The sequence below is a fragment of the Neophocaena asiaeorientalis genome, unplaced genomic scaffold (assembly GCF_003031525.2).
Source record: "Neophocaena asiaeorientalis asiaeorientalis breed wild unplaced genomic scaffold, Neophocaena_asiaeorientalis_V1.1 scaffold121, whole genome shotgun sequence".
NCBI lineage: Eukaryota > Metazoa > Chordata > Mammalia > Artiodactyla > Phocoenidae > Neophocaena > Neophocaena asiaeorientalis.
Genome location: NW_020172142.1, coordinates 1,881,239 through 1,903,234, shown reverse-complemented (window position 1 = coordinate 1,903,234; position 21,996 = coordinate 1,881,239). Strand labels below are relative to the sequence as shown.

General features: G+C 48.8%; 1 protein-coding gene across 1 annotated transcript; it reads left to right on the top strand.

Annotated features, from left to right (window-relative positions):
• Positions 1-10,555: 10,555 nt before the first annotated feature.
• On the top strand, positions 10,556-15,624 carry CCK (cholecystokinin). The gene is made up of 3 exons (XM_024754161.1): positions 10,556-10,614; positions 11,685-11,900; positions 15,207-15,624. The coding sequence occupies exons 2-3, from the start codon at positions 11,687-11,689 to the stop codon at positions 15,338-15,340; spliced, it is 348 nt and encodes a 115-aa protein (XP_024609929.1). The 5' UTR covers positions 10,556-10,614; positions 11,685-11,686; the 3' UTR covers positions 15,341-15,624.
• Positions 15,625-21,996: the final 6,372 nt, after the last annotated feature.

The window sequence follows — 21,996 nt, the reverse complement described above, 5'->3', positions numbered from 1 at the left end:
TTACGTCCTCATGTAGGTTTAACCCTAGGTATTTTATTCTTTTTGTTGCAATGGTGAATGGGATTGTTTCCTTAATTTCTCTTTCTGATCTTTCGTTGTTAGTGTATAGGAATGCAAGAGATTTCTGTGCATTAATTTTGTATCCTGCAAATTTACCAAATTCATTGATTAGCTCTACTAGTTTTCTGGTGGCATCTTTAGGATTCTCTATGTATAGTATCATGTCATCTGCAAACAGTGACAGTTTTCCTTCTTCTTTTCCAATTTGTATTCCTTATTCTTCTCTGATTGCCGTGGCTAGGACTTCCAAAACTATGTTGAATAATAGTGACGAGAGTGAACATCCTTGTCTTGTTCCTGACCTTAGTGGAAATGCTTTCAGTTTTTCACCATTGAGAATGATGTTTGCTGTGGGTTTGTCGTATATGGCCTTTATTATGTTGAGGTAGGTTCCATTTATGCCCACTTTCTGGAGAGTTTTTATCATAAATGGGTGTTGAATTTTGTCAAAATCTTTTTCTTCACTTTCTTTTCATTATGATTCAAAAATATATTTATTTTATGTGGACATAACCCCTCCCCCACCCAAAAGAAATAATAAATAAGCCTGGTTTTCCCAGGACAGTCTTAGTGCTTGACACCAAGGCATCTGCTTAAAAATACAGCCATTGAAGTGACTCCCTCCTATTGTTCAAGTAATTACACCCACCTCTCCACTGTGAAACCCCGTAAGGCATTGGGATGTCCTTTGCAGTTTCTGTGGGGAGGGAAGGAACTTGGCAAAAGAGCCCTGGGCCTCCTCTTTCCCTTCCAGCAGACAGAAGGGAGAAAAACCTTTGAAGGTTTGATCCAGTTATGTTTACTCTAATGGCATGTGTGCATGCTTGTACATTAAAAGTTACCCATCAGACAACCAGGAAGAGTGATCAGGAACATTTGCACATCGCAGTGGTGGAGAGATCTCGAAAGGAGCTGGCTTGGAGAGCCAAGCCCATCTGGAATTGTCTGACCCAACCACACTCCCCAAAGCACCCTCCATCCCCCGCCCGACTCCTATCACCATCTCCACTCCATGGAGTTAATTCTAGTCCAAGATCCCGATTTCAAATAAGAATCAACAGATACATGGACACGGTCTGTGTTCTGCCAAGGTGGATCAGTTTTGTTGCTTCTAATGGCTTCCACTTGTGATTTTATCTAGAGGGCTGTGCTCGGGCTACTGGAGTTTCTGCCTGCACCTACAGAAAACCGGAAGTGCCCACACAGCCCTCAGCCAATGATTGACGGGTGCAGCTATGAAAGCTCAGCCCCCTTGCCTCAAGTAGGGACATCACTGAGATATAACTTAAATGCCAGAGCTTCCCTGAGGATCAAGTGAAGGCCAGCCTGTGTGGGATTTCTCTGGGATCACACCCTGCCTTGGCTTCCCCATCCCTGTCTTGCTTCCCTCACTCTTCGACCAGTCTTCCCTGGGAACACTGCCTGCTGCATCACTCAGATCGGCTTCTGGGAAGCCCAGCCAAGACATTTCAGGAACTTGTTAAAAAAGCAGACATCTAACTCATCTCCAGAGGTTCTGATGCAGTAGGTCTGAGAGGAGACCCCTAGTCTGCCTTTTTAATAGGCATCCCTGATGATTGTGAAGTAGGGGATGGATCCATGGACTCCACATGGAGAATGATTAGTCCAAAACATGGCATTCAGACTCAAGGAAATATATACCTGGGGGTTACCCCGTGGTTTGATGGTCCTAAGAAAGCATGAAAGTCTGGATGCTGGATTGAGGCCACCTCTGTGGATTAGGGGCCATGAAATATTCAGCAAATGCTTTGCCAACTTGCGCAAAAGGAAGCTTCTGCAACCTGCCAAGATAAACCCTCGTGTTCACATCTACACGTCAGCCCCTGATGCCTGGGAGAAGTAGACTCTTCAAAGCCAACACTACACCCTACTAACCACAGCATCCCAGGACTGTGCAGGGCTCTTAGCCACATAGCCAGCAGAAGTTTATAGCCCACGGACAGGGGTAATAAGCAGGAGGAATACGTTTAACCCTGGAATATGACTCAGGTTGATGGAAGCTGGTTGAAAATTCAACCATTGTAGTTTGGGTTTTTGCAGAAGTAGACCCTAAGCAAAGACTTTGAGGGCAAGTGGTTAATGTGGGAGGTGATCCCAGGAAGCACAGGGATGGAAATAAGGAAGTGAGACAAGTCAGGGAAGGCAGCCAATAAAGGTTGCATTACTGAGCATGATACCACCAATGGCCATTAGGGCTGAACTGTGCTAGGGACCCATGAAGCCAGCATGGAAACTGGTTCAGCATGAGAGAGCTGAGGTATGTGGTCACCACTTCCCACTAGTTGCTGGTTGAGGGCTGCTCCTCGGGGCATTCATTCCCTAGCCCTTGAAGCAGGCTCCCCTCTACGAGAGACAGCACTCCGGCAAAGAGTCATGGGGGCTGGGAGCTGGAAGTCAGAACAACCCACACAGGAAAGTAAGTGCTAAAGAGACATGGGCAGGGCACCCATGCCATGTGATGAAGCACCTACACTAATACGTGAGAGCCTGGTCTGTGAAGGCAAGTGCTTTCCAATCACAGTGCCTATTGCATGGGCCTTTTTAAAGCAAGAAAGCAAATTGTTATGGGCAGAAGAAAAAGAAACACAACCACAGCCAAGAAATCAGTAGCATTTCTCCAGACAAATCCTTGAGACCCATCTGTACCTTCTCAAGGAGAGCAGATTGCCTTGTGAGTTCCAGGGTTTTGGCTGGTAACAAACCCAGCTCCTCGCTTCTGATTTCCCAGCTGTGTGTACAGCCCAGGCGAATGCCTTTAGCAGCCTGGCAACTCTTGCAGCAATTAGGATTGCCAAGAAATAGCTACACGTTCACTCCTGCTCTCTGCATCCATGATTTCCCGTTAAAATTAGCATCTTGTTATACAAGGGGTCGTCCCCAGGGAGCCCAGAATAAACCTTCTAAAACTTGATGGTTTCAGTGGACTTGAGTGCTGTTCTCTGTCACTTTGACATCAGTGGAGCTGCTGTTCTCCAAGTAACTGATAGAACTCAGGAGCCCTGGATCTGTAAAACTGGAAGGTGGAAAAGGGCTGGAGGTGAGAGTTTTCTTGTCCCCGAGCCCTCACCTCACATGGCTAAGGTTTATCCCCTTGATGGTTTACATCCTTCTAGGAAGTGATTTCTCCCCACCTTGGTTCGTTGTGCAAACGCAGGGTCGTGAAACCAAAGTGGCTTGCTCTGCGTGACACAGACAGTGGGTGTGAGACCTGAGACTCAGAACTAATATCATTTTCACTATGAAGTTCCCAGGGTCAGAGAAGAAAGAGAACAGCGCCCACCATGAAAGAGGACATATTCCTTGAACATTTCTCCAGGTCAAAATATTTGTACACATTGGTGCACATGTTCCCCCCCAAACAAGAAGAAAATAGGGAGATTTGTGTGTTTTCACAGTTCAAGAATGTAATGGGGTCTTTCCTGAGACTTGCACTTAGGGGCTGCAGGAGCCGCTGTTGATGTTTCACCTGATATCCCCTCTGTCTCCCTGAATTCACCTGCAGCTGTGGGGGACACTTCTTGTACCAGCTGATGGCTTCCCACGCCGAATACCTGCATCTCTCTTCTCTGTCTGTTAGGTCTCCCTCTTTCACACTTGCTACAGAAACCCTCAAACAATAGGACATAGGAGTCACGGATAAACGCTCTAGTGGGAAAATTTTGAAGTGATTTCTATACAGCTTCTTTGAACCCCAGTGGGCCCCAGCAGTAGCCTGTTCTTTTTTTCTTTTTTTTTTAAGACATTGTTTGCTTTATTTTTTTTTAAATTATATTTATTTTTGGCTCCATTCTGTCTTCATTGCTGCATGTGGGCTTTCCCTAGTTGTGGCGAGCAGGGGCTACTCTTTGTTGCGGTGCGCAGGCTTCTCATTGTGGTCGCTTCTCTTGTCGTGGAGCATGGGCTCTAGGTGCACGGGCTTCAGTAGTTGTGGCACATGGGCTTAGTTGCTCCACAGCATGTGGGATCTTCCCAGACTAAGGATCGAACCAGTGTCCCCTGCATTGGCAGGCAGATTCTTAACCACTGCACCACCAGGGAAGTCCCAGTAACCTGTTCTTTAACCCATGTTGTATCGACTTTTCTCTCTTCCCCACCTTCTCAGTTCAGCTTCCTGGGATGCCCTCCCAAACACACCACCTGCATCTGGACTTTGTCTCAGGGTCTGTTTACAGGGATTCCCAAACTAAGGGACTCAAAATATAAGCCAACATTCTTGCTTAAAGACTGAGTCTCTTTTTCCTCCCCACTCCAAGCTCTAGAAACTTACATAAGAAACCCAATCTGGCAGCCACCATCATATTCTCACTCCTCTGCACGTCCTCGGCGACCCTGGGCCCAGCACCCTGACGCTCCCCGCTCAGCTGGAGGCCTGTCTGTTGCCAGCGTCTCCAGGGAAGTCTCACAATGGGATAAACAAACCCCTTCCTTCACTCATCATCATGGGTGCTAGGAGAATCTATGCACAGATCCCTCATTTCCGGGTCTCCAATTTCCGCACATGCTGCAGGTTCCTGCCATTCCTTAAAGAATGGATGTAGTGAAAATCTAAATAGAACTTTTACCTTCATGGTTAAATTCCCTCTGCTTTTTTAAAAGCACTGAATGATTTTCTCTTGTCCTTTTGCTCCCTTTCCCGTCGACACGCCCTTTGCACATTGCTCAACATCATCCCTAGGCAAAGTAGCCCCAAACTTGCTCCTCCTAAAACCCTGAACCTCTGGAGCACCTCAGCTGGCTCTGCCCATCTCTGTGCTGAAATCTGACATCTCCCTCTCCACCCTCAGGTCTCAGGCTTGTCCAGGAGAAGCTAGTGCACATGGGATGCCGTGGTCAGGCCCAGTGGTCAGTAGCTTGGTGAGGAGGAGCTTCTAGGCTTGATTAATTATAGGTAAGATTTTCACCCACATGAATCACCGGGGGTCATCCGCCATCATGTGCTTGTCCGTCCAGCAGGCTGTCAGACACCCTGCCTCCTGGCCCCCTCCCACCAAATGCCAGTAGGCACTGCCTATTACTGTGCTCACCCAAAAATTCCTCATAAATTTCCAAAATGTCACCTAGAGAGCAGTATCTGCCACATTGAGAAGTATCACCCGCCCTCTGCCCCCTACATGCACAGGCCACAGGAATTCAAACAGAACGGTGATCCAAAGATAAAACCCAGTGGGTTCAGCTCTCCACCACCTCAGAGCTAGTGCTCTCAGGCAGTGAGGAGGTGGCCAAGAAGCTGGAGCTGAAGCATTAATAAGCAAGAAAAGATAAATATACTGCCCTACTGACAGGTGCGGACAATTGCCCCAAGGGTAACTTGGCAATATTTACCAAAAGTTTAAGTGTACATACTCTTTAATTCAGCAGCTCCACCTCTAAGAATTCATCCCAAAGGTAAAAGTGTGTATGAGCAGAATGGTATATAGTCAAGGAGCCTCGGTTATAATTGGAACATATTGGAAATTATTTAAATGTTTATCAGTAGGGCACTGGCTAGATGAATTAAGGCACATCCATCCAGTGGAATGTTCTACAGAAACAGAGGTAGAATTATGCCAACAATACAAAGTGACCTCCAATATATATTTTAAGTGAAAAAAGTAAAGCAGAGAACATTACGTATTATGTGCTTCCAAGTGGGAATTATACGTGTGTGTGTGTGTGTGTGTGTGTCTGTGTGTGTGTGTTTGACACTTAATTGATTTGCTTGTATGTCCGTGGACTCTCTGTGGAAGAATTCACTAGAAACCAGAAGCAGTCCTTGCTTCTAGGGAAGGACAGGGGCGAGGGGGAGACTTAGTTTTAACTATATACCCTTTTCTACCTTTAAATTTTTGAATTATGTGCATTTAATACCTATTCAAACCACTTTAATTTGTAAAATTAAGAGCCTTCCCTGATAAGGCTGTCTAGGAACAGCTGTGTCCTCAAGCATTAATTTGGAGTAGGGGAAACAGCTGCCATTGACCAGCAGCCAGGGTGGTAGGTGGGACGTGTCTCTGCTGGGGGCTGGGGACATTGCAGGGACACTTGCTTGTCCTCTGCTATGAGGGGCCCGCTTCGGAGGGAATCTGGATCAGCAGGACCTCAAAGACTTCACACTGCCCCTCAAAGAATTTAAGTCTCCCTGTTCATTAACTTTTCCCAATTATGGCCATAGAGGCTGCTCTTAAAACTTCTACAAAGGCAAGTGACCCAAAAGATAGGCCTGGAGACACTGGTGGATGGTTTCCCCGGCAACTACAATTCCTGTTGGCTTTTCAGTATTAGCTTGAAAAGCAAAGGCTCATTCTGCATGTGGGGATCAATGGGCTGAGAGATGACCTCTCCTCTTTCCTGTCACCTGTTCAGGAGGCGACCTCCCATTTCTGGTGGCTCTTACATCCATGGCTAAAAGAAATGGTGTTACAAACAATTCCTGTGGCTATTTGGGAGACAAACAATTCCTGTGGCTATTTGGGAGTCCATGACCCAGCCAAGGGCCAACCAATGGCTTTTCATTCACCGCTATATGTCTTGTAAATCCAGTCAACTAAACTAAGAGTTGTTTCCTCAGTGAACATGTATTGATCACTTAGCATGTGCCCGGGTTCATTCTTGCATTGGGAGAATAAACCATGGCTCCTGTCCTCTGGCGTACTGGCAGATGAGATGTTCGTATAGATGAAGAGTTCAGTTAAACATCTACTGAGCAACTGCTCTCCTCCCAGGCTCGGGAGTGCTGGTTATGATGTGTGTGCCTTGGGTTATCTCACAGAGACCTCAGCGGGATTGAGTCCACAGCAGTAACCCCCTCGTTAACATGCACTTGATTTTCTTCTGTCTCTTCCCTGCTCCTTCACTCCTGCTTCCTTGAGATTCCTCCCAAGTAATCTCCCTGCACCCAGGTGCTTGTCTCAGCCTTGCTTTTGTGAACATCTGAACTAAGACAAGAGATTCTGAGGGAACTCATCATTAGGAACAGGAAACTGTTCGCCATGACCACAGCTACTTCTTTCTTTTCTGTCACATTGCTTCATGTAATGGCAGATGACATTGGCTATGTGGGCCTTTGGAAAATTCCAGGGCAAATAATGGCATTTCTAATACAAGGTTAAGAGAAAAAAATTCAAGGTCCCAAACAGAAGCCTTCAAACACATTTCTAATCACAGCAAACATTCTCCTGACCTCCTTTAAATGGGGATCACTGTAACAAGTTTAAATTCCATGAATAATAAAGTAGAGGTCTCTAGTAGGTCCCTGGAAATTCCACTAAGTTTTGTACAAAAGCAAAATGGACATATATCTTTGAGATACTTCCCATGTCTTTGAGATACTACCTGGAAACGATCACATTCCTGTTTCAGGGACTGCTTTTGGGGATGCCTCCCCAACTCTGAATGGGACCTCACTAAAATTATCTTCACCACAATCAGATGGAAATTTCTAGATTCCAAACCAATAAACAGTCATAGGTTTTCTCTCACCTCTACTCTCTCTCCAATGACACATCTGGATATGGTTCCCACCCTTCCAGTTCCCTGCATGAAGCTAGGGACCTTCCACATCATGGGGCATCTGAGTCCCAGCTGTGAGTCTCACTCAGTGATAAGAGGTTGGCTGGGGTTGGGGTGGGGGCAACAGAGAGGGCTCTGCCCTTTTCTATTCCTTTCCTGAGACAAGGGTAAAATTTAACTGCCATCTCACACTTGGGAAAATAGAAAAAGAACCTCCAAACAAGGTAAAATTCCATTACAACTCCCCTGGTCTTTATTCGTACTGAGAAGAAAAACCATTTCTCCTTAACATGAGCAGTGAGGTCTACCTGTCAAAGACCCTCACAGAGGGACCTCAAGCAGGGGTTTGCACATGTTCATGCAGATACCCTGCCCAACCCCCTCATACCCTCGCCCGGCTCTACTTTTCTCCTAAGCATTTGTGACCATCCAATCACCTACTGCACCTGCTAATATTTGTCTTGCTTATTATCTGTCTCCGCAACTAGAATGGAAGCACCATAAGTGCAGGGATTTTGCCTGTTTTTCTCTCTGTTGTAACCAAACAGTGCCTGATAGACAGTTGGTATCTTCAGTAGTATTATCCTGAAATTAGACAAAAGCTTGGGGGCAAGTAGTTTATTTGGGAGATGATCCCAGATATCAGAAGTGAGGAAATGAGGAGAGGACAGACAGGACACAAGGAAAATTGTTCAATAAATGTTAACTAAATGGATGGAAGGAAGGGAGTTCAGTAACTGGCTTACCCTAAGGAAATTCTGCAGCAGTGGGTCTCTAAGTGTGGTCAGGGAAGCACCACCAGCAGCATTAAGGAACTTGTTAGAAATGCAGATTCCTGGGCCCCACCTCAGACCAACTTGAATCAGAGACTCTGGGAGGTGTTTCAACAAGCCCCTTAGGTCAGCAGTCCCCAACCTTTTTGGCGCCAGGTACCGGTTTACCGGAAGACAATGTTTCCACAGACCGGGGTATGGGTGGGCGGATGTTTCACGCAGTAATGCGAGTGATGGTTCAGGCGGTAATGCCAGCGATGGGGAGCCATGGGGAGCGGCAGAGGAAGCTTCACCAGCTCGCCCGCCAGCCGCCACTCACCTCCTGCTCTGCGGCGGGTCCCTAACAGGCCGCGGACCGTTAGCGGTCCGCAGCCCGGGGATTGGGGGCCCCTGCCTTAGGTGATTATGCTCTATAACAACTTCTGTGTTCTCAGACACTTCTTGGCCACAGTCACAAACCAAACGAGTTTCCCCAACTGAACTACACAGCAGCCTCGTGGGAAAGCCACTGGAAAACATCCAATCTGCAGCTCTGTTTCAAAAATGTTGCCTTTAGATTGCAGAAATGCAGCAGCTTCTAGAGATTAGAAAGGGGGACGGCAACCAGAGGCGGCTCCCCGCCAAGCTCCCTGCCCCGCGCCGGCTCCCCACCCACTTCGATCCCTACAGTCCCACCGTCCCGGGAGCTGAGTACAGATTCCCATTTTGAAAGAACCACTTCCAAATCTTTCTCCGGAAGGGAAAAAAGGGGGAGGAGTGGAGGACCCCGGGAGGGGACGAGGGATGGGTGGCGACCCCCAAGTCCCAGGTGCGCTGAGGCTCCAGGGGTCTGTGGAGGAGCCTCGGCCAGGCGCTGCTCCTGTTCGCACCTAGGTTGCCGACGGTGAAATGGGGTGCGCTGAGGCTCCAGGGGTCTGTGGAGGAGCCTCGGCCAGGCGCTGCTCCTGTTCGCACCTAGGTTGCCGACGGTGAAATGGGGTGCGCTGAGGCTCCAGGGGTCTGTGGAGGAGCCTCGGCCAGGCGCTGCTCCTGTTCGCACCTAGGTTGCCGACGGTGAAATGGGGTTATCAGTGACTTTTGCAGGACGCGGCGAACTGGAGCAGCAACTAGCGGACTCTAACTCAAATGGCTTCAAGGCGGAGGTGGATGTGCACCCCTACGGCGCACTAGCTGGGGGTCGCCTAGCTACGGAGCCAGGGACGCGACCGCGCAGGGAAGGGCGCACAGCGGCCGCGGCGCCACCCGTGTCCCTACCAGGTGGTTGAGTGACGAGGGACGAGGTCCTTATTTCAAAGCCGGCGGGGACCGGGCCAGGTGTGAGAGCTCGGGTACTCAGGGAAGGTGGGAGTGGCGGATGCCGATGCCAGAGGGGAATGGGGACTGGGAGGATTTGGGGGACACTCGCTGGCGCCACTTGGCCACAAGGAGCCGCGGCCACCGCGGGCAGGAGGCAGCTCCGCTCGGAAGAAAACACAGCCCTTTCCCAAACTCCAGGCAAAGCCCAGTGGTGTCATCCTCATTTTACAGCTATGTGAATCGGGGCCCAGGACGCCAACAGCCAGCCGTAGCCGAGCCCTTTCACTGGCCCGGGAACCCTTGCCCTCAGAGTCCTGGAGCACTTCGAGGGCTTTTCATGCGGCTGAGAACAAAGTGAAGACCCCTCTTCCCTCCCCCCGCCGGAGGAAGCCCACTCTCGGGTCCAAAGACCAGAGCTGCTTGGGATGCTCCAAGCGGGGCCGACACTTCCTCCGTCTCAGAATTACACTTTGCTGACACCCAGCCTGGTCTAGCGTCCCCTCCACCCCACCCCCAGTTTCCCTTCTGGCCCCTCTGGTCCCCCGAGCGGACTATAGGCGCGCGGGCAGCTTCTCCATCCCGGAGGAGGGTCCCCATTCCTAGGTCTCCCGCCCTGAGAGGGGGAGCTTCGAGCTGGAATGGGCAAGGGAGAGGGGGTGGGCCCGGCTTGGGGAGGAAGCTCTCCCGACAGAGACAGGGCTGACGCCGGACACCCCGCCTGAGACAGGTTCACCCGGCTCCGCTGGGCCATTGCCCCCTCTCTCCCGGCAGCCACCTAAATCTTTTGTCGCCCCCGTTGCCGCCCTCTGAGCACGTGTCGCTACCCGGCTGCGTCAGCGCTGGGTAAATAGATGACTGGCGAACGGCTCGGGCGGGGCTATTTAAGAGGCAGCCTCCTGCCCGCCTACCAGGAACTTGGCTCGGCTCCCCCGCTGCTCTGGCAGGAACGCGAAGCCGGTTGTGTCCTGTTCCGAAGGTAAGTTCCCCGCTTTGGGGGATCCAGGTGCCAAGTGTCCTTCATCCAAGTGAAGAAGGGTGTCTTCACTTTTGTGCCCCTTCCGTTTCATTTTTCTGTTTTCTGTGTCTTCTTTCCGACAGCTCGAAAGACATTTCTTGTAGTCAGAAAGGACAGTGCGGGTGGGTAGAGCTGCTTTAGGGACTTCTGCTCGCCGGCTTTGTTCTTCTCTCGCGCAGGCAACACCGGAGTATCTGTCTGTTGGCTCGGATTAGCATGTAAATTGCGTTTTGCTAGATGTTACACATCGGGGCAGTCTACTTTGCAATCTTTTCCAATAAACTACCGAGAGGTTTTAAGATTTAAATTCCTTTTCTGAATACTGCAGGGAAATTCAAGTCTTTGGAGGAATAGAACGTGCGTGTTTTCTCTGCCGGCGGATCTAAAATGCAGCGGTGCTTGGCTGAAGCCCGACGACTGAGCGCAGATTTCTGACTTTCTTTAAAAAAAAAAAAAAATCTGCCTGTGCTTTGCGTAGTGGCTCATTGCCAGTCCCCATGTACACCTTGAAGAAACTTGAAAGATGTGGCTTTTATTTATTGCTCCCACATTTTAAACCGTGCTTCTTGGTTTTTCACCATTTCCCTATTGGAAGCTTCTTAGCTCTCTGGGAAGGTGCTACTATTCCTCAAGGGTCTCATTTCTCCCACAGAGTCTTCTCTTTAGGATAATTTTCACTTATCTTTAATCTCTTGCTTTTCCAGTTAGGAGAAGAGAGACGACACTCTGTAACACTTCCTCAAACTAAAGGAAAACAGAAGACATTCCTTCTGCTGAACAGGGCAGAGGACAGGGTCCCCTGCACCATTGCCCAGCCCCGGCTGTGGTTCCCCAAAAAAACACGAGCGCGGTGAGCCCGGACGCGCGCGTTGGGGTCACGGCTCCCTCGTGCTTGCACCTGCCTGGCGGGTCCCGAGCCCCGGGCGTTTGGACTGAGCCCCCTTCTCCGTACCTCGGGGGCCCGACCCTCCGCGAGAGCCCGCGGAGGCCCCACCTTTTCGTTCACGTCCCCTCCCCTCTGCTCCCCGCAGCCATGAACGGTGGCTTGTGCCTGTGCATGCTGATGGCTGTCCTGGCGGCGGGCGTCCTGGCGCAGCCCGTGCCTCCCGCGGACCCCGCGGGCCCCTGGGAGCAGCAGGAGGACGAAGCCCCGCGGAGGCAGCTGAGGGCCGTGCGGAGAGTGGACGACGAATCCCGAGCGCACCTGGGCGCGCTGCTGGCCAGGTACATCCAGCAGTCTCGGAAAGGTACGCAGGTCGCCTCCCTGTCTCTCCCTTCTGCCTCCAGCAGGGGCTAAACAAGCCACACTTTTCTCAGCCTCAAAGTCTTTCTCCAGGAATAAGGTGGTTCAGCAGCTCAGTAGCTGAGTGGCATATGGACAGCCCTGTCCCCTTCCTGGGCCTGGCTATCTCATCTGTAAAAAGGGCATGAGGGTGGGTTCCCCTCGGCCCCTTCCAGGTCTTTCTGAGATTCAGAGGGAGGCTCATTCATCTCTACAATTCCTGGAAATCATGATTTGGACTGGGGCAGATTTTTTCCTACCACCTTTATCCACAGTGATACTGATGGCGAACACACTGACTGGGGAGCGGTATTTTAAACTGGACTAACACAGCTGGACAATAAACCACAGCTGCTGGGAGGGGGAGGGGTGGGCTCCATTCCCACGAGGCTCTCTTAACCTGCTGTTGTGCCACGACCTGGATTTGAAATTTAACTCATGGCTTGATGAGATGGGGAGAAAATAAAGGGTTTGGCTCTCCAGAATCTCCTATAATTCCGTATGAAGGTGAGAAGGGACCTTTTTACCAGGGGATTTCAGAAGGAAAGAATAGAAGATGATTTGTTGTATTTCATCCTCTCATTGGGAAACTGTCCCAACTACCATCTTCTATTTTGCTTTACTGCTAATTAAACTGAAAGATGTGGAAATACTAGTCAGATGACAGAGAACATCTGAAAATTTGGGGGGGTGCCTGAAAGTAGTTTAGTATCTGTCCTTGGATATGGGTTGAATTGCAGCCAGACCAGTCTGAAATATCGTAGGCTTTTCATTGACCATAATCTGGAAGCCCCTTCATACCTTCAAGAAAGATCCACCAGAAACAGTTGTGGGTAAAAAAGCCAATTACCAGATGAGTTCCCTAGAACTGACACCCGCCAGTGGCTTTAAACCACAAATCTTAGCTGGAAGGTCCTTCCTGGTGCCTCTTCTCAGCCCTTTGCCTTCAGCCTGCCGTGACACACAAACTCATATGGGAATACCCGTCACTTGGAACTTTAGCTGCCAACACCCAGGATCAGCAGTAACTAGAAAATAATCATGCTCTTCTATTTGACAAATATGAACTAGAAATAAGTATCTACATCTATAGAGTTTCTTTGACTGTTTTACACATTTTGAGATGACAGTGAATATTTACTCAACTATAGTATATATTATGCTTAAATATTCCAAACAAGAAAACGCACCCTTTGGGGAGTGCTCAAGAGTTTATCATTAGAAACTATCTGTAGAGCTTTCCATGATCTGAGGAGAAGCAATTCTGTTAGTGTACACCTGCCCCAAGTCCAGCAAAGACCAGTGCTACATCTGTATTGTCTCTCTTCATCCTCACAACAGCCCTGCACAGTAAGGTCTATTATCCTCCTTGTGTCAGTGTGGAAGCTGGGATTCTGGAAGACTGAGTGACCTACATGAGGTAGCACATCTAGGCAGCATCAGGGTTGAGAGTCTACTCAAGTCCTGCCCTCCCTGGAACGTCTGGAAGCCATTCAGCTTCCCAGCTGTACTGTCCATTTTACAAGATTTAAAATTTCAAGGAGCCCGGCCCTTCAATTGTGTAAGTCAGGTGTAAGTGCCTACTCTGTGTCCACTAAGTGAGTGAGGACCCTGGTAAATGCACAGAACCATGTGTACCTCAGCAGCAACAGGCAGGAGGATGGGGCATATTGCCGTGTGACTGCGCACAGATAACTGGGTCTGAGAGTTTGGCTGAATGCAAGGACTAATATTTCACCTGAAAGGTGTTGAACAATTAAACAGCAGGGGCTGTTTTTCCTCTGCGTAGACTGGGGATACCTGCAAAGGGGCTGGAACATGCTGGGGTGACGCTTGGTTCCAAAGTGCTTAGTTCCAAAGCTGGGAATTAATGGAGCGGGGGGTGGGGGAAGAGAGAGGGGAGAAGAAGAAAGGGTGGGGATATAACCTGCTCTGTAGGGTTGTTTCTGGTTTTTAATTTAGCTAGCTTTATTTGATTATCCAACAAGACAGAATACCTGCTTCTGCACTGTCATCAATGAATAAGCCATGGTCTGACTCGATGCAGCCTGTGGGCAGGAGTTGGCAAGGGCAGCCTTGTACAGAAGAGCTCAATGTTAGCTGTGGGACCACGGTGGCTCCCAATACAATAGGAACCATCGAGTGATCCTACACCCCTCTGCCCTTGAAGCCACCTGGGCTTTACCTGTCGAGGTCCCTGAGGGACCTTTCTTGGCCCTTAGGTTGTGTAAGAGAAGGCATGACACTGATTTTCTACCCAGGAGACCACTCTGTGTGATCCGTAGGCCAGGACTGTCACATGCCTCATCATGGCCCTATCCACTCAACGTGAATCATTCCCGGACTCATCCTGTTCCTAAGAACTTAACTCCCATCCCTAAGGGCCCATTTCAGGTTCAGTTATTGCATTTTGGTCAAAATGGCTGAATTAAATTACCTCTTTGTTCTGCCCACCCTTCTTTGAGTGTTACTGAGGTGCTGAGATTTTAATCCGATGGTGTGCCTTTTTCTCAATACCACTTTTTTAAAAGAGAAGGTAGCTTTCAAATTAATAATTTTAAAACAGTATTTATCTAGCAGTGGGACTGGATTCCATTTTTTAAAAAACATCCTAACATCAAAATATCGTAACTGCATTACCTTAAAAGGAGTCAGGGGGCTTCCCTGGTGGCGCAGTGGTTGGGAGTCCGCCTGCCGATGCAGGGGACGCGGGTTCGTGCCCCGGTCCGGGAGGATCCCGCGAGCCGTGGAGCGGCTGGGTCCGTGAGCCATGGCCGCTGAGCCTGCGCGTCCGGAGCCTGTGCTCTGCAACGGGAGAGGCCGCAACAGTGAGAGGCCCGCATAACGCAAAACAAAAAAAGGGTCAGGCAGGCTCAGGGATATTAAGGTGTAAACTTTAGAAGTGGGTAGTACTGGGGAAATCCTGGGTTAGCACCTGCTAAGAGCCAGCTATGTAAGGGAAAACACCCCTAGGAGTAGAAAAACCTAGGCAGGTCCCAGCTGTGAAAGGTGAGAGTGAATGAATTCATACAGATCGCAAACCACACCCACGACTAGAAAAGACTACCCTGTCTCCAGTTAAACAGACATGGGTCCTTCTCCTCGCTTAGATTTTGGCCCAGCAGTCCCACTATCTTGATACCTCTTTGATACCTTTCAGAAGGTACGGGTTATGTATTGTCTGGCCTTTTCTATTGTTTTCCTTTACAAACTGAACACGTGATGCTCTTAGATATAATGGTCCCGTTTCCTTCCTCTCTGCCCCTTGTAGCTCCTTCTGGCCGAATGTCTGTAATCAAGAACCTGCAGAGCCTGGACCCCAGCCACAGGATAAGTGACCGGGACTACACCGGCTGGATGGATTTCGGCCGGCGCAGTGCCGAGGTGTATGAATACACCTCCTAGAAGACCCAGCCTTCGTCAGCACAACAGGAAGCAAACTCCTGACTCAGAGGAGGCAGAATAAGAAAACAATCACTCTCATAACTCGTTGTCTCTGACGTCTGACATTTAAAGTATCTATTTATTAAGTGTTCAATGTGAAAAATCTGTCTGTAACGTTGTCCAATGTAACCATGCACCTTAGCACAAATGTACAAGTGGAAGACAAAATGTTTCCCTCATCTGTGACCCACACTCCCCGTTCCTAAAGTGTTGCTATGCTATTAAAGTGATTTCATTCTGCCCCTTATTCCCTGTTTCTACCGAGGGCAAAGGGTCCTTTAATCCTCAGAACATTCAAGGAGGGATTCCTGATGTATGCGGCCCAAGGAGGAATCCCTGTGGTAGATGGTCCCAGAAAGGGCTTGAGAAATGAGGGTCGGGCATAGAGCTGGCTTCTCTACTTCAGGCCAGGTAGCTAGTGAAAGGGCCTTCTGTGTCAGTTCCATGGCCCAGCCCTGGCCGCCCTGGGCCCCAGTGGGGCACTGTTGCAAAAATAACCTGCCCAGCTTATAGTGCTACTCGTTTGTCTGGGTGAATCCCAGAGAGGCAGCTGGAGATGGAGGTTTCCATCAGCCCATCCCCACGGGGTGCTCTCATCTACCAGCTCCATCCCACACCAGGGTTTCTCTGGGGGTGCTCTTGGCCTTTAAACAAATAATGGGACAGTGCTGGTCAGCACTTTTATATGTATTGGACCTCTCCATGGCCCTGTGGCACAGAGGTTATTGTCCTTTTACAAATGAGGAAACAGACTCTGAGAGATGAAAGTGACTAGCCCGTGGTTCCCCAGCTAAAGAAATTCACAGACTTGTGGGCATATGGCTCCTAGGTTAGCGTGACCTCCATCGCTCTAGCACTTCTCAGACTCTGGAGTGGGTATGAGTCACCTGGAAATCTTGATGAACTGCACATTCTGCCTAAGCAGTTCTGGGCTGTGGTCTAAGCAAGCCCCCAGGTAATATCTGGTCCTGGACCACACTTGGGAGTCACGACAGTATAGAAAAGAGTCTGTGATTACAACCCCTTGGGTCTCACCGTATTCCAGAGATGTATTGCCGGGCATGTTCTGGGGGATCTGGTAGTTACCCAGAGCAGAAGCTCTCTTTTCGTGGGCCACTCCCTCTATTGGGTCTCTGCCGGGATCAGCAGAGAGAACTAGTCCAAAGGGATGTCCAGGGATCATCTAACACCAGCCATCACACAGCAGCTTTTCTGTACCTCCTGGCTGAGGCCCCCAGGAACCCAGGGTTTTATCCAGCAAAGGCCGCAGGTGGCCCAATACAACAGGACATGCAGCCCCAAAGGGGACAGACATTGGAAAGACTGGTGGTCGGTTCAGTTTTCAAGGAAGGCATACTGCTGTTTGGTTCCATATCAGTTGGGCACCACCCAGTGACCAGTCTGGGAAGTAGATGTTGGTCTATGTGTTACTTTAGTTCTCAAAGTCTTCGATATGCTAATTAGGACCAGATTCAAGCTTGCATGGCTTGGGGTGAGCCCTGGAGTTCATGAAGGACTATATGGGGTTGCTTTCCTGAGCTACTCCCTTTCTACGATCTCCCCAGTACTTTCCAGTTCCCTGGGGCTCCCCTTTTTGGTCCTCCACCCAAAAACTTGGGGCTCTGGCTACCCTATTCTGCCACACACTGCCACGTTTGGGCCCATGTTCAGGTCCAAGTAGCAGAAGAATAGAGAGAGAAAAAAAGCAATGGGGATTGACTCCACCCTCTTGGGATCACAGCTCCTCTGATCCAAGAGCAAGTTTCCCCTTCCCTGGAGTTTTGGCCCTGGCCAGGCTCATGACTGACTGCTACCACAGCAGCTGTGTGTTTGCCTGGGGGCTGTGGCATGAAAGAAAGAGAAGAAAGAAAAAAACAGGGAATGTTCATGCTCTCTGGCCATTAGGAATTCCCTTTTTCACTCCTCGAGCCAGAACCAAGGGGCATCTCCTGGAGGTGTCTGTGGCCCAGACCCCACTTCTGGTCCTCAGCTGTGTTAGGCTCAAGAAAGACCCCACTCATAGCCTTCAGGGACTGTCCCTGCCTCCTCTCTGCCCACCAGGGCCTGGTAGTTTCCGCTGAAATTCTAGGATCTTGATGAAATATTATCTCAAGATGTGCTGAAATTTAAAAACCCAGTCATTCACAGCATCAGCCTACTCTCTAAGATTGGGTGGCTTATTTTATTCTCTTAATTTTGAATCCTTTACTGTGACTCCCAAGAGGCTTCTGGTTTGGAAAATCCCAAGACAGCACAAATGGGATTAGTGACACGTGGGATGTTACACCTAATCAAGCTCCAAGACTAACAACTTCTCTACCTTTCCTTTCCATGGCTCACATGCTGGTCTGGGCACATGGAAGCAGGCAGAATTGGCAAGAGTTCAAGCCTTACCTGCCCTAACACCTCTGGACTGTAGCCAGAGTGACTCAAAGTGTTTGATATTTTTCCAAGTTCCATTCTGGAAAGGATTCAACTGCTCTCTGGTATCACCTCGTGTGGACTGTCACAAGCTCTTCACTAGCCCGACAACACTCATTGAAGCGCACCTGTGTGTCAGGCACTATACTGATATGGCAGGTACAGCAACCAAGAACTCCAGTGGGAGATTCACAAAAGCACAGTATAATGTTCCAAGAATGATGGCAGGTAATATTCAGAGGCTGGGAGAGAGCAGCAGAGCTGGCTGAATTAAGGGGCAAGACAGCTGGGCAGCTGCCCCAGGAGCCAGTCTCAAAGAGACATCTAGTCATCACTGCAGCACTGGAATCTGCGTATCAGCGAAATTCTTCATACTCAGTAACTTAGCTAACTGAAGAAATGGGCATCGATTCCTCCTCTACAGAAGATGACAATGCCCTCAAGTGGACAGTTTTTTAAAACAACCACTCCTGTGGGTGCCAGCTTCTCTCCATAGAGAAACACGTTGAAATCTGCAGGATTCTCTTTGCCAAGCTGCTGGTTAACCCACCTAGTCAGCTGAAATTTTAAAACCAGATAATTCAGGCCCTCAGACTGTTTATTCTAAGAATGGGTGATTTATTTTATCTTAACGTTGGAACTTGAATACGACTGCCAAAAGGCTCCAGAGCTTGGAAAATCACTCAATGAAACTGAAAAGAGAACAAGAACCACCGACAAATGAAACGCTTTTTGTAGAATTAAAACCAAGAAAAAAAAAAAGGAAATCTTAGATGTATTTTAAAGATAACTTGGTAGCTATGGTTACCTCTAATTAGTGAGCGCCTCACGCTTTCCAGATTTGAGCAGAGGAAAGCTGAAGTGAAAAACAATTCCAAGTTATTAAAAATGTTAAGTTCCAATGAGTGCATGTAATGTACTTTGGAAATGTAATTTAATGTCTGTTGAATCCAGTAATTAAGAAGTTGGTCTTGCATTTTGGATTTTTTAATTTTATTTTTTTCTGTAACTTATCATTATAACATGTTACAAAAAATATTGCCCCCTGATAGATCAACTTAAAAAGCAAAACCAGGGGGGACCTTCAAGATATCAGAGGAGTAAGACGTGGAGATCACCTTCCTCCTCACAAATACAACAGAAATATATCTACACGTGGAACAACTCCTACAGAACACCTACTGAACGCTCGCAAAAGACCTCAGACTTCCCAAAAGGCAAGCAAATCCACACGTACCTGGGTAGGGCAGAAGAAAAAACAGAGACAAAAGAATAGGGATGGGACCTGCACCAGTGGGAGGGAGCTGTGAAGGAGGAAAGGTTTTCACACACTAGGAAGCCCCTTTGCAGGCGGAGACTGCAGGTGGCGGAGGGGGGAAGCTTCGGAGCCTCGGAGGAGAGCTCAGCAACAGGGGTGCAGAGGGCAAAGCGGAGAGATTCCCGCACAGAGGATCGGTGCCGACCAGCACTCACCAGCCCGAGAGGCCTGTCTGCTCACCCGCCGGGGCGGGTGGGGCTGGGGGCTGAGGCTCCGGGCTTCGGAGGTCAGATCCCAGGGAGAGGACTGGGGTTGGCTGCGTGAACACAGCCTGAAGGGGGCTAGTGCGCCACAGCTAGCCGGGAGGGAGTCCGGGAAAATGTCTGGAGCTGCCTAAGGGGCAAGAGACCATTGTTTCAGGGGGCGCGAGGAGAGGGGATTCCTTCCCTGTCTGCCCACAGAAGGCAGAGCACTGCCTAAACGAGCTCCAGAGATGGGCGCGAGCCGCAGCTATCAGCTCGGACACCAGAGACGGGCATGAAACGCTAAGGAGCATTTCACCTCCTGCAGCCACCAAGAAGCCTGTGTGCGAGCACAGGTCACTATCCACACACACCCGGGAGCCTGTGTAGCCCGCCACTGCCAGGGTCCTGTGATCCAGGGACAAGTTCCCTGGGAGAATTCACGGTGCACCTCAGGCTGTTGCAATGCCACGCTGGCCTCTGCCGCCGCAGGCCTGCCCCACATTCCAATTATAACTACCATACCCCACACCCCCCAGCATGAGTGAGCAAGAGAGCTCTAATCAGCCGCTGCTTTAACCCCGTTCTGTCTTGGAACAGCCCTTGGGGCCAAAACCAAAGCTGAACCCCAGGAGCTGTGCGAACAAAAAAGAGAAAGGGTAATTTCTCTGTGCAGCCTCAGGAGCAGCGGATTAAATCCCCACAATCAACTTGATGTACCCTGCACCTGTGGAACAGACAACTAATCATCCCAAAATTGAGGCAGTAGATTTTGGGAGCAACTGTAGGCTTGGGGTCTGCTGTCCATGACTGATTTGTTTCTGATTTTTATGTTTATCTTAGTATAGTTTTTAGCACTTGTTATCATGGGTGGATTTGTTTATTGGTTTGGTTGGTCTCTTCCTTTTTTAAAATTATTATTTTTTTTTTATTTTAATAATTTTTTTTCTTTCTTTTTTTCTCCCTTTCTTACTGAGCCATGTGGCTGACAGGGTCTTGGTGCTCCGGCCCGATGTCAGGCCTGAGCCTCTGCTATGGGAGAGCCAAGTTCAGGACATTGGTCCACCAGAGACCTCCTGGCCCCACGTAATATCAATCGGCGAGAGCTCTCCCAGAGACTCCGTCTCAACCCTAAGACCCAGCTCCACCCAACAGCCAGCAAGCTCCAGGGCTGGAGGCCCCATGCCAATCAACTAGCAAGACAGGAACACAAACCCACCCATTATCAGAGAGGCTGCCTAAAATCATACTAAGTTCACAGACACCCCAAAACACATCACCAGACACCAGAAAGACAAGATCCAGCCCCACCCACCAGGAAGCCTACACAAGCCACTGAACCAACCTCACCCACTGGGGGCAGACACCACAAACAACAGGAACTACGAACCTGCAGCCTGCGAAAAGGAGACCCCAAACACCGTAAGTTAAACAAAATGAGAAGACAGACAAATAGGTAGCAGTTGAAGGGGCAAGGTAAAAACCCACCAAACCAAACAAATGAAGAGGAAATAGGCAGTCTACCTGAAAAAGAATTCAGAGTAATGATAGTAAAGGTGATCTAAAATCTTGGAAATAGAATGGAGAAAATAAAATAGACATTTAACGACGACCTAGAAGAACTAAAGAGCAAACAAACAGTGATGAACAACAGAATAAATGAAATTAAAAATTCTCTAGAAGGAATCAATAGTAGAATAACTGAGGCAGAAGAATGGATAAGTGATCTGGAAGATAAAATAGTGGAAAAAACTACAACAGAGCAGAATAAAGAAAAAAGAATGAAAAGATTTGAGGACAGTCTCAGAGACCTCTGGGACAACATTAAACACACCAACATTCGAATTATAGGAGTCCCAGAAGAAGAAGAAAAACAGAAAGGATCTGAGAAAATAGTTGAAGAGATTATAGTTGAAAACTTCCCTAACAAGGGAAAGGAAAGAGTCAATCAAGTCCAGGAAGCGCAGAGAGCCCCATATAGGACAAATTCAAGGATAAACATGCTAAGACACATATTAATCAAAGTATCAAAAATTAAATTCAGGGGCTTCCCTGGTGGCTCAGTGGTCAAGAATCTGCCTGCCAATGCAAAGGACACAGGTTCGAGTCCTGGCCCGGGAAGATCCCACATGCCACAGAGCAACTAAGCCCGTGTGCCACAACTACTGAGCCTGTGCTCAAGAACCCGCAAGCCACAACTACTTAGCTCACGTGCCACAACTACTGAAGCCTGCGTGCCTAGAGCCCAGGTTCCGCAAGAAGAGAAGCCATGACAATGAGAAGCCTACGCACCACAACGAAGAGTAGCCCCCGTTCACTGCAACTAGAGAAAGCCCGCACACAGCAACGATGACCCAACACAGCCAAAAATAAAAACAAACAAACAAATAAATAAATTTATTAAACAAAATTAAATTCAAAGAAAAAATATTAAAAGCTGCAAGGGAAAAGCAACAAATAACATACAAGGGAATCCCCATAAGGTTAACAGCTGATCTTTCAGCAGAAACTCTGCAAGCTAGAAGGGAGTGGCAGGACATATTTAAAGTGATGAAAGGGAAAAACCTACAACCAAAATTACTCTACCCAGCAAGGATCTCATTCAGATTTGACGGAGAAATTAAAACCTTTGCGGACAAGCAAAAGTTAAGAGAATTCAGCACCACCAAACCAGCTTTACAACAAATACTAAAAGA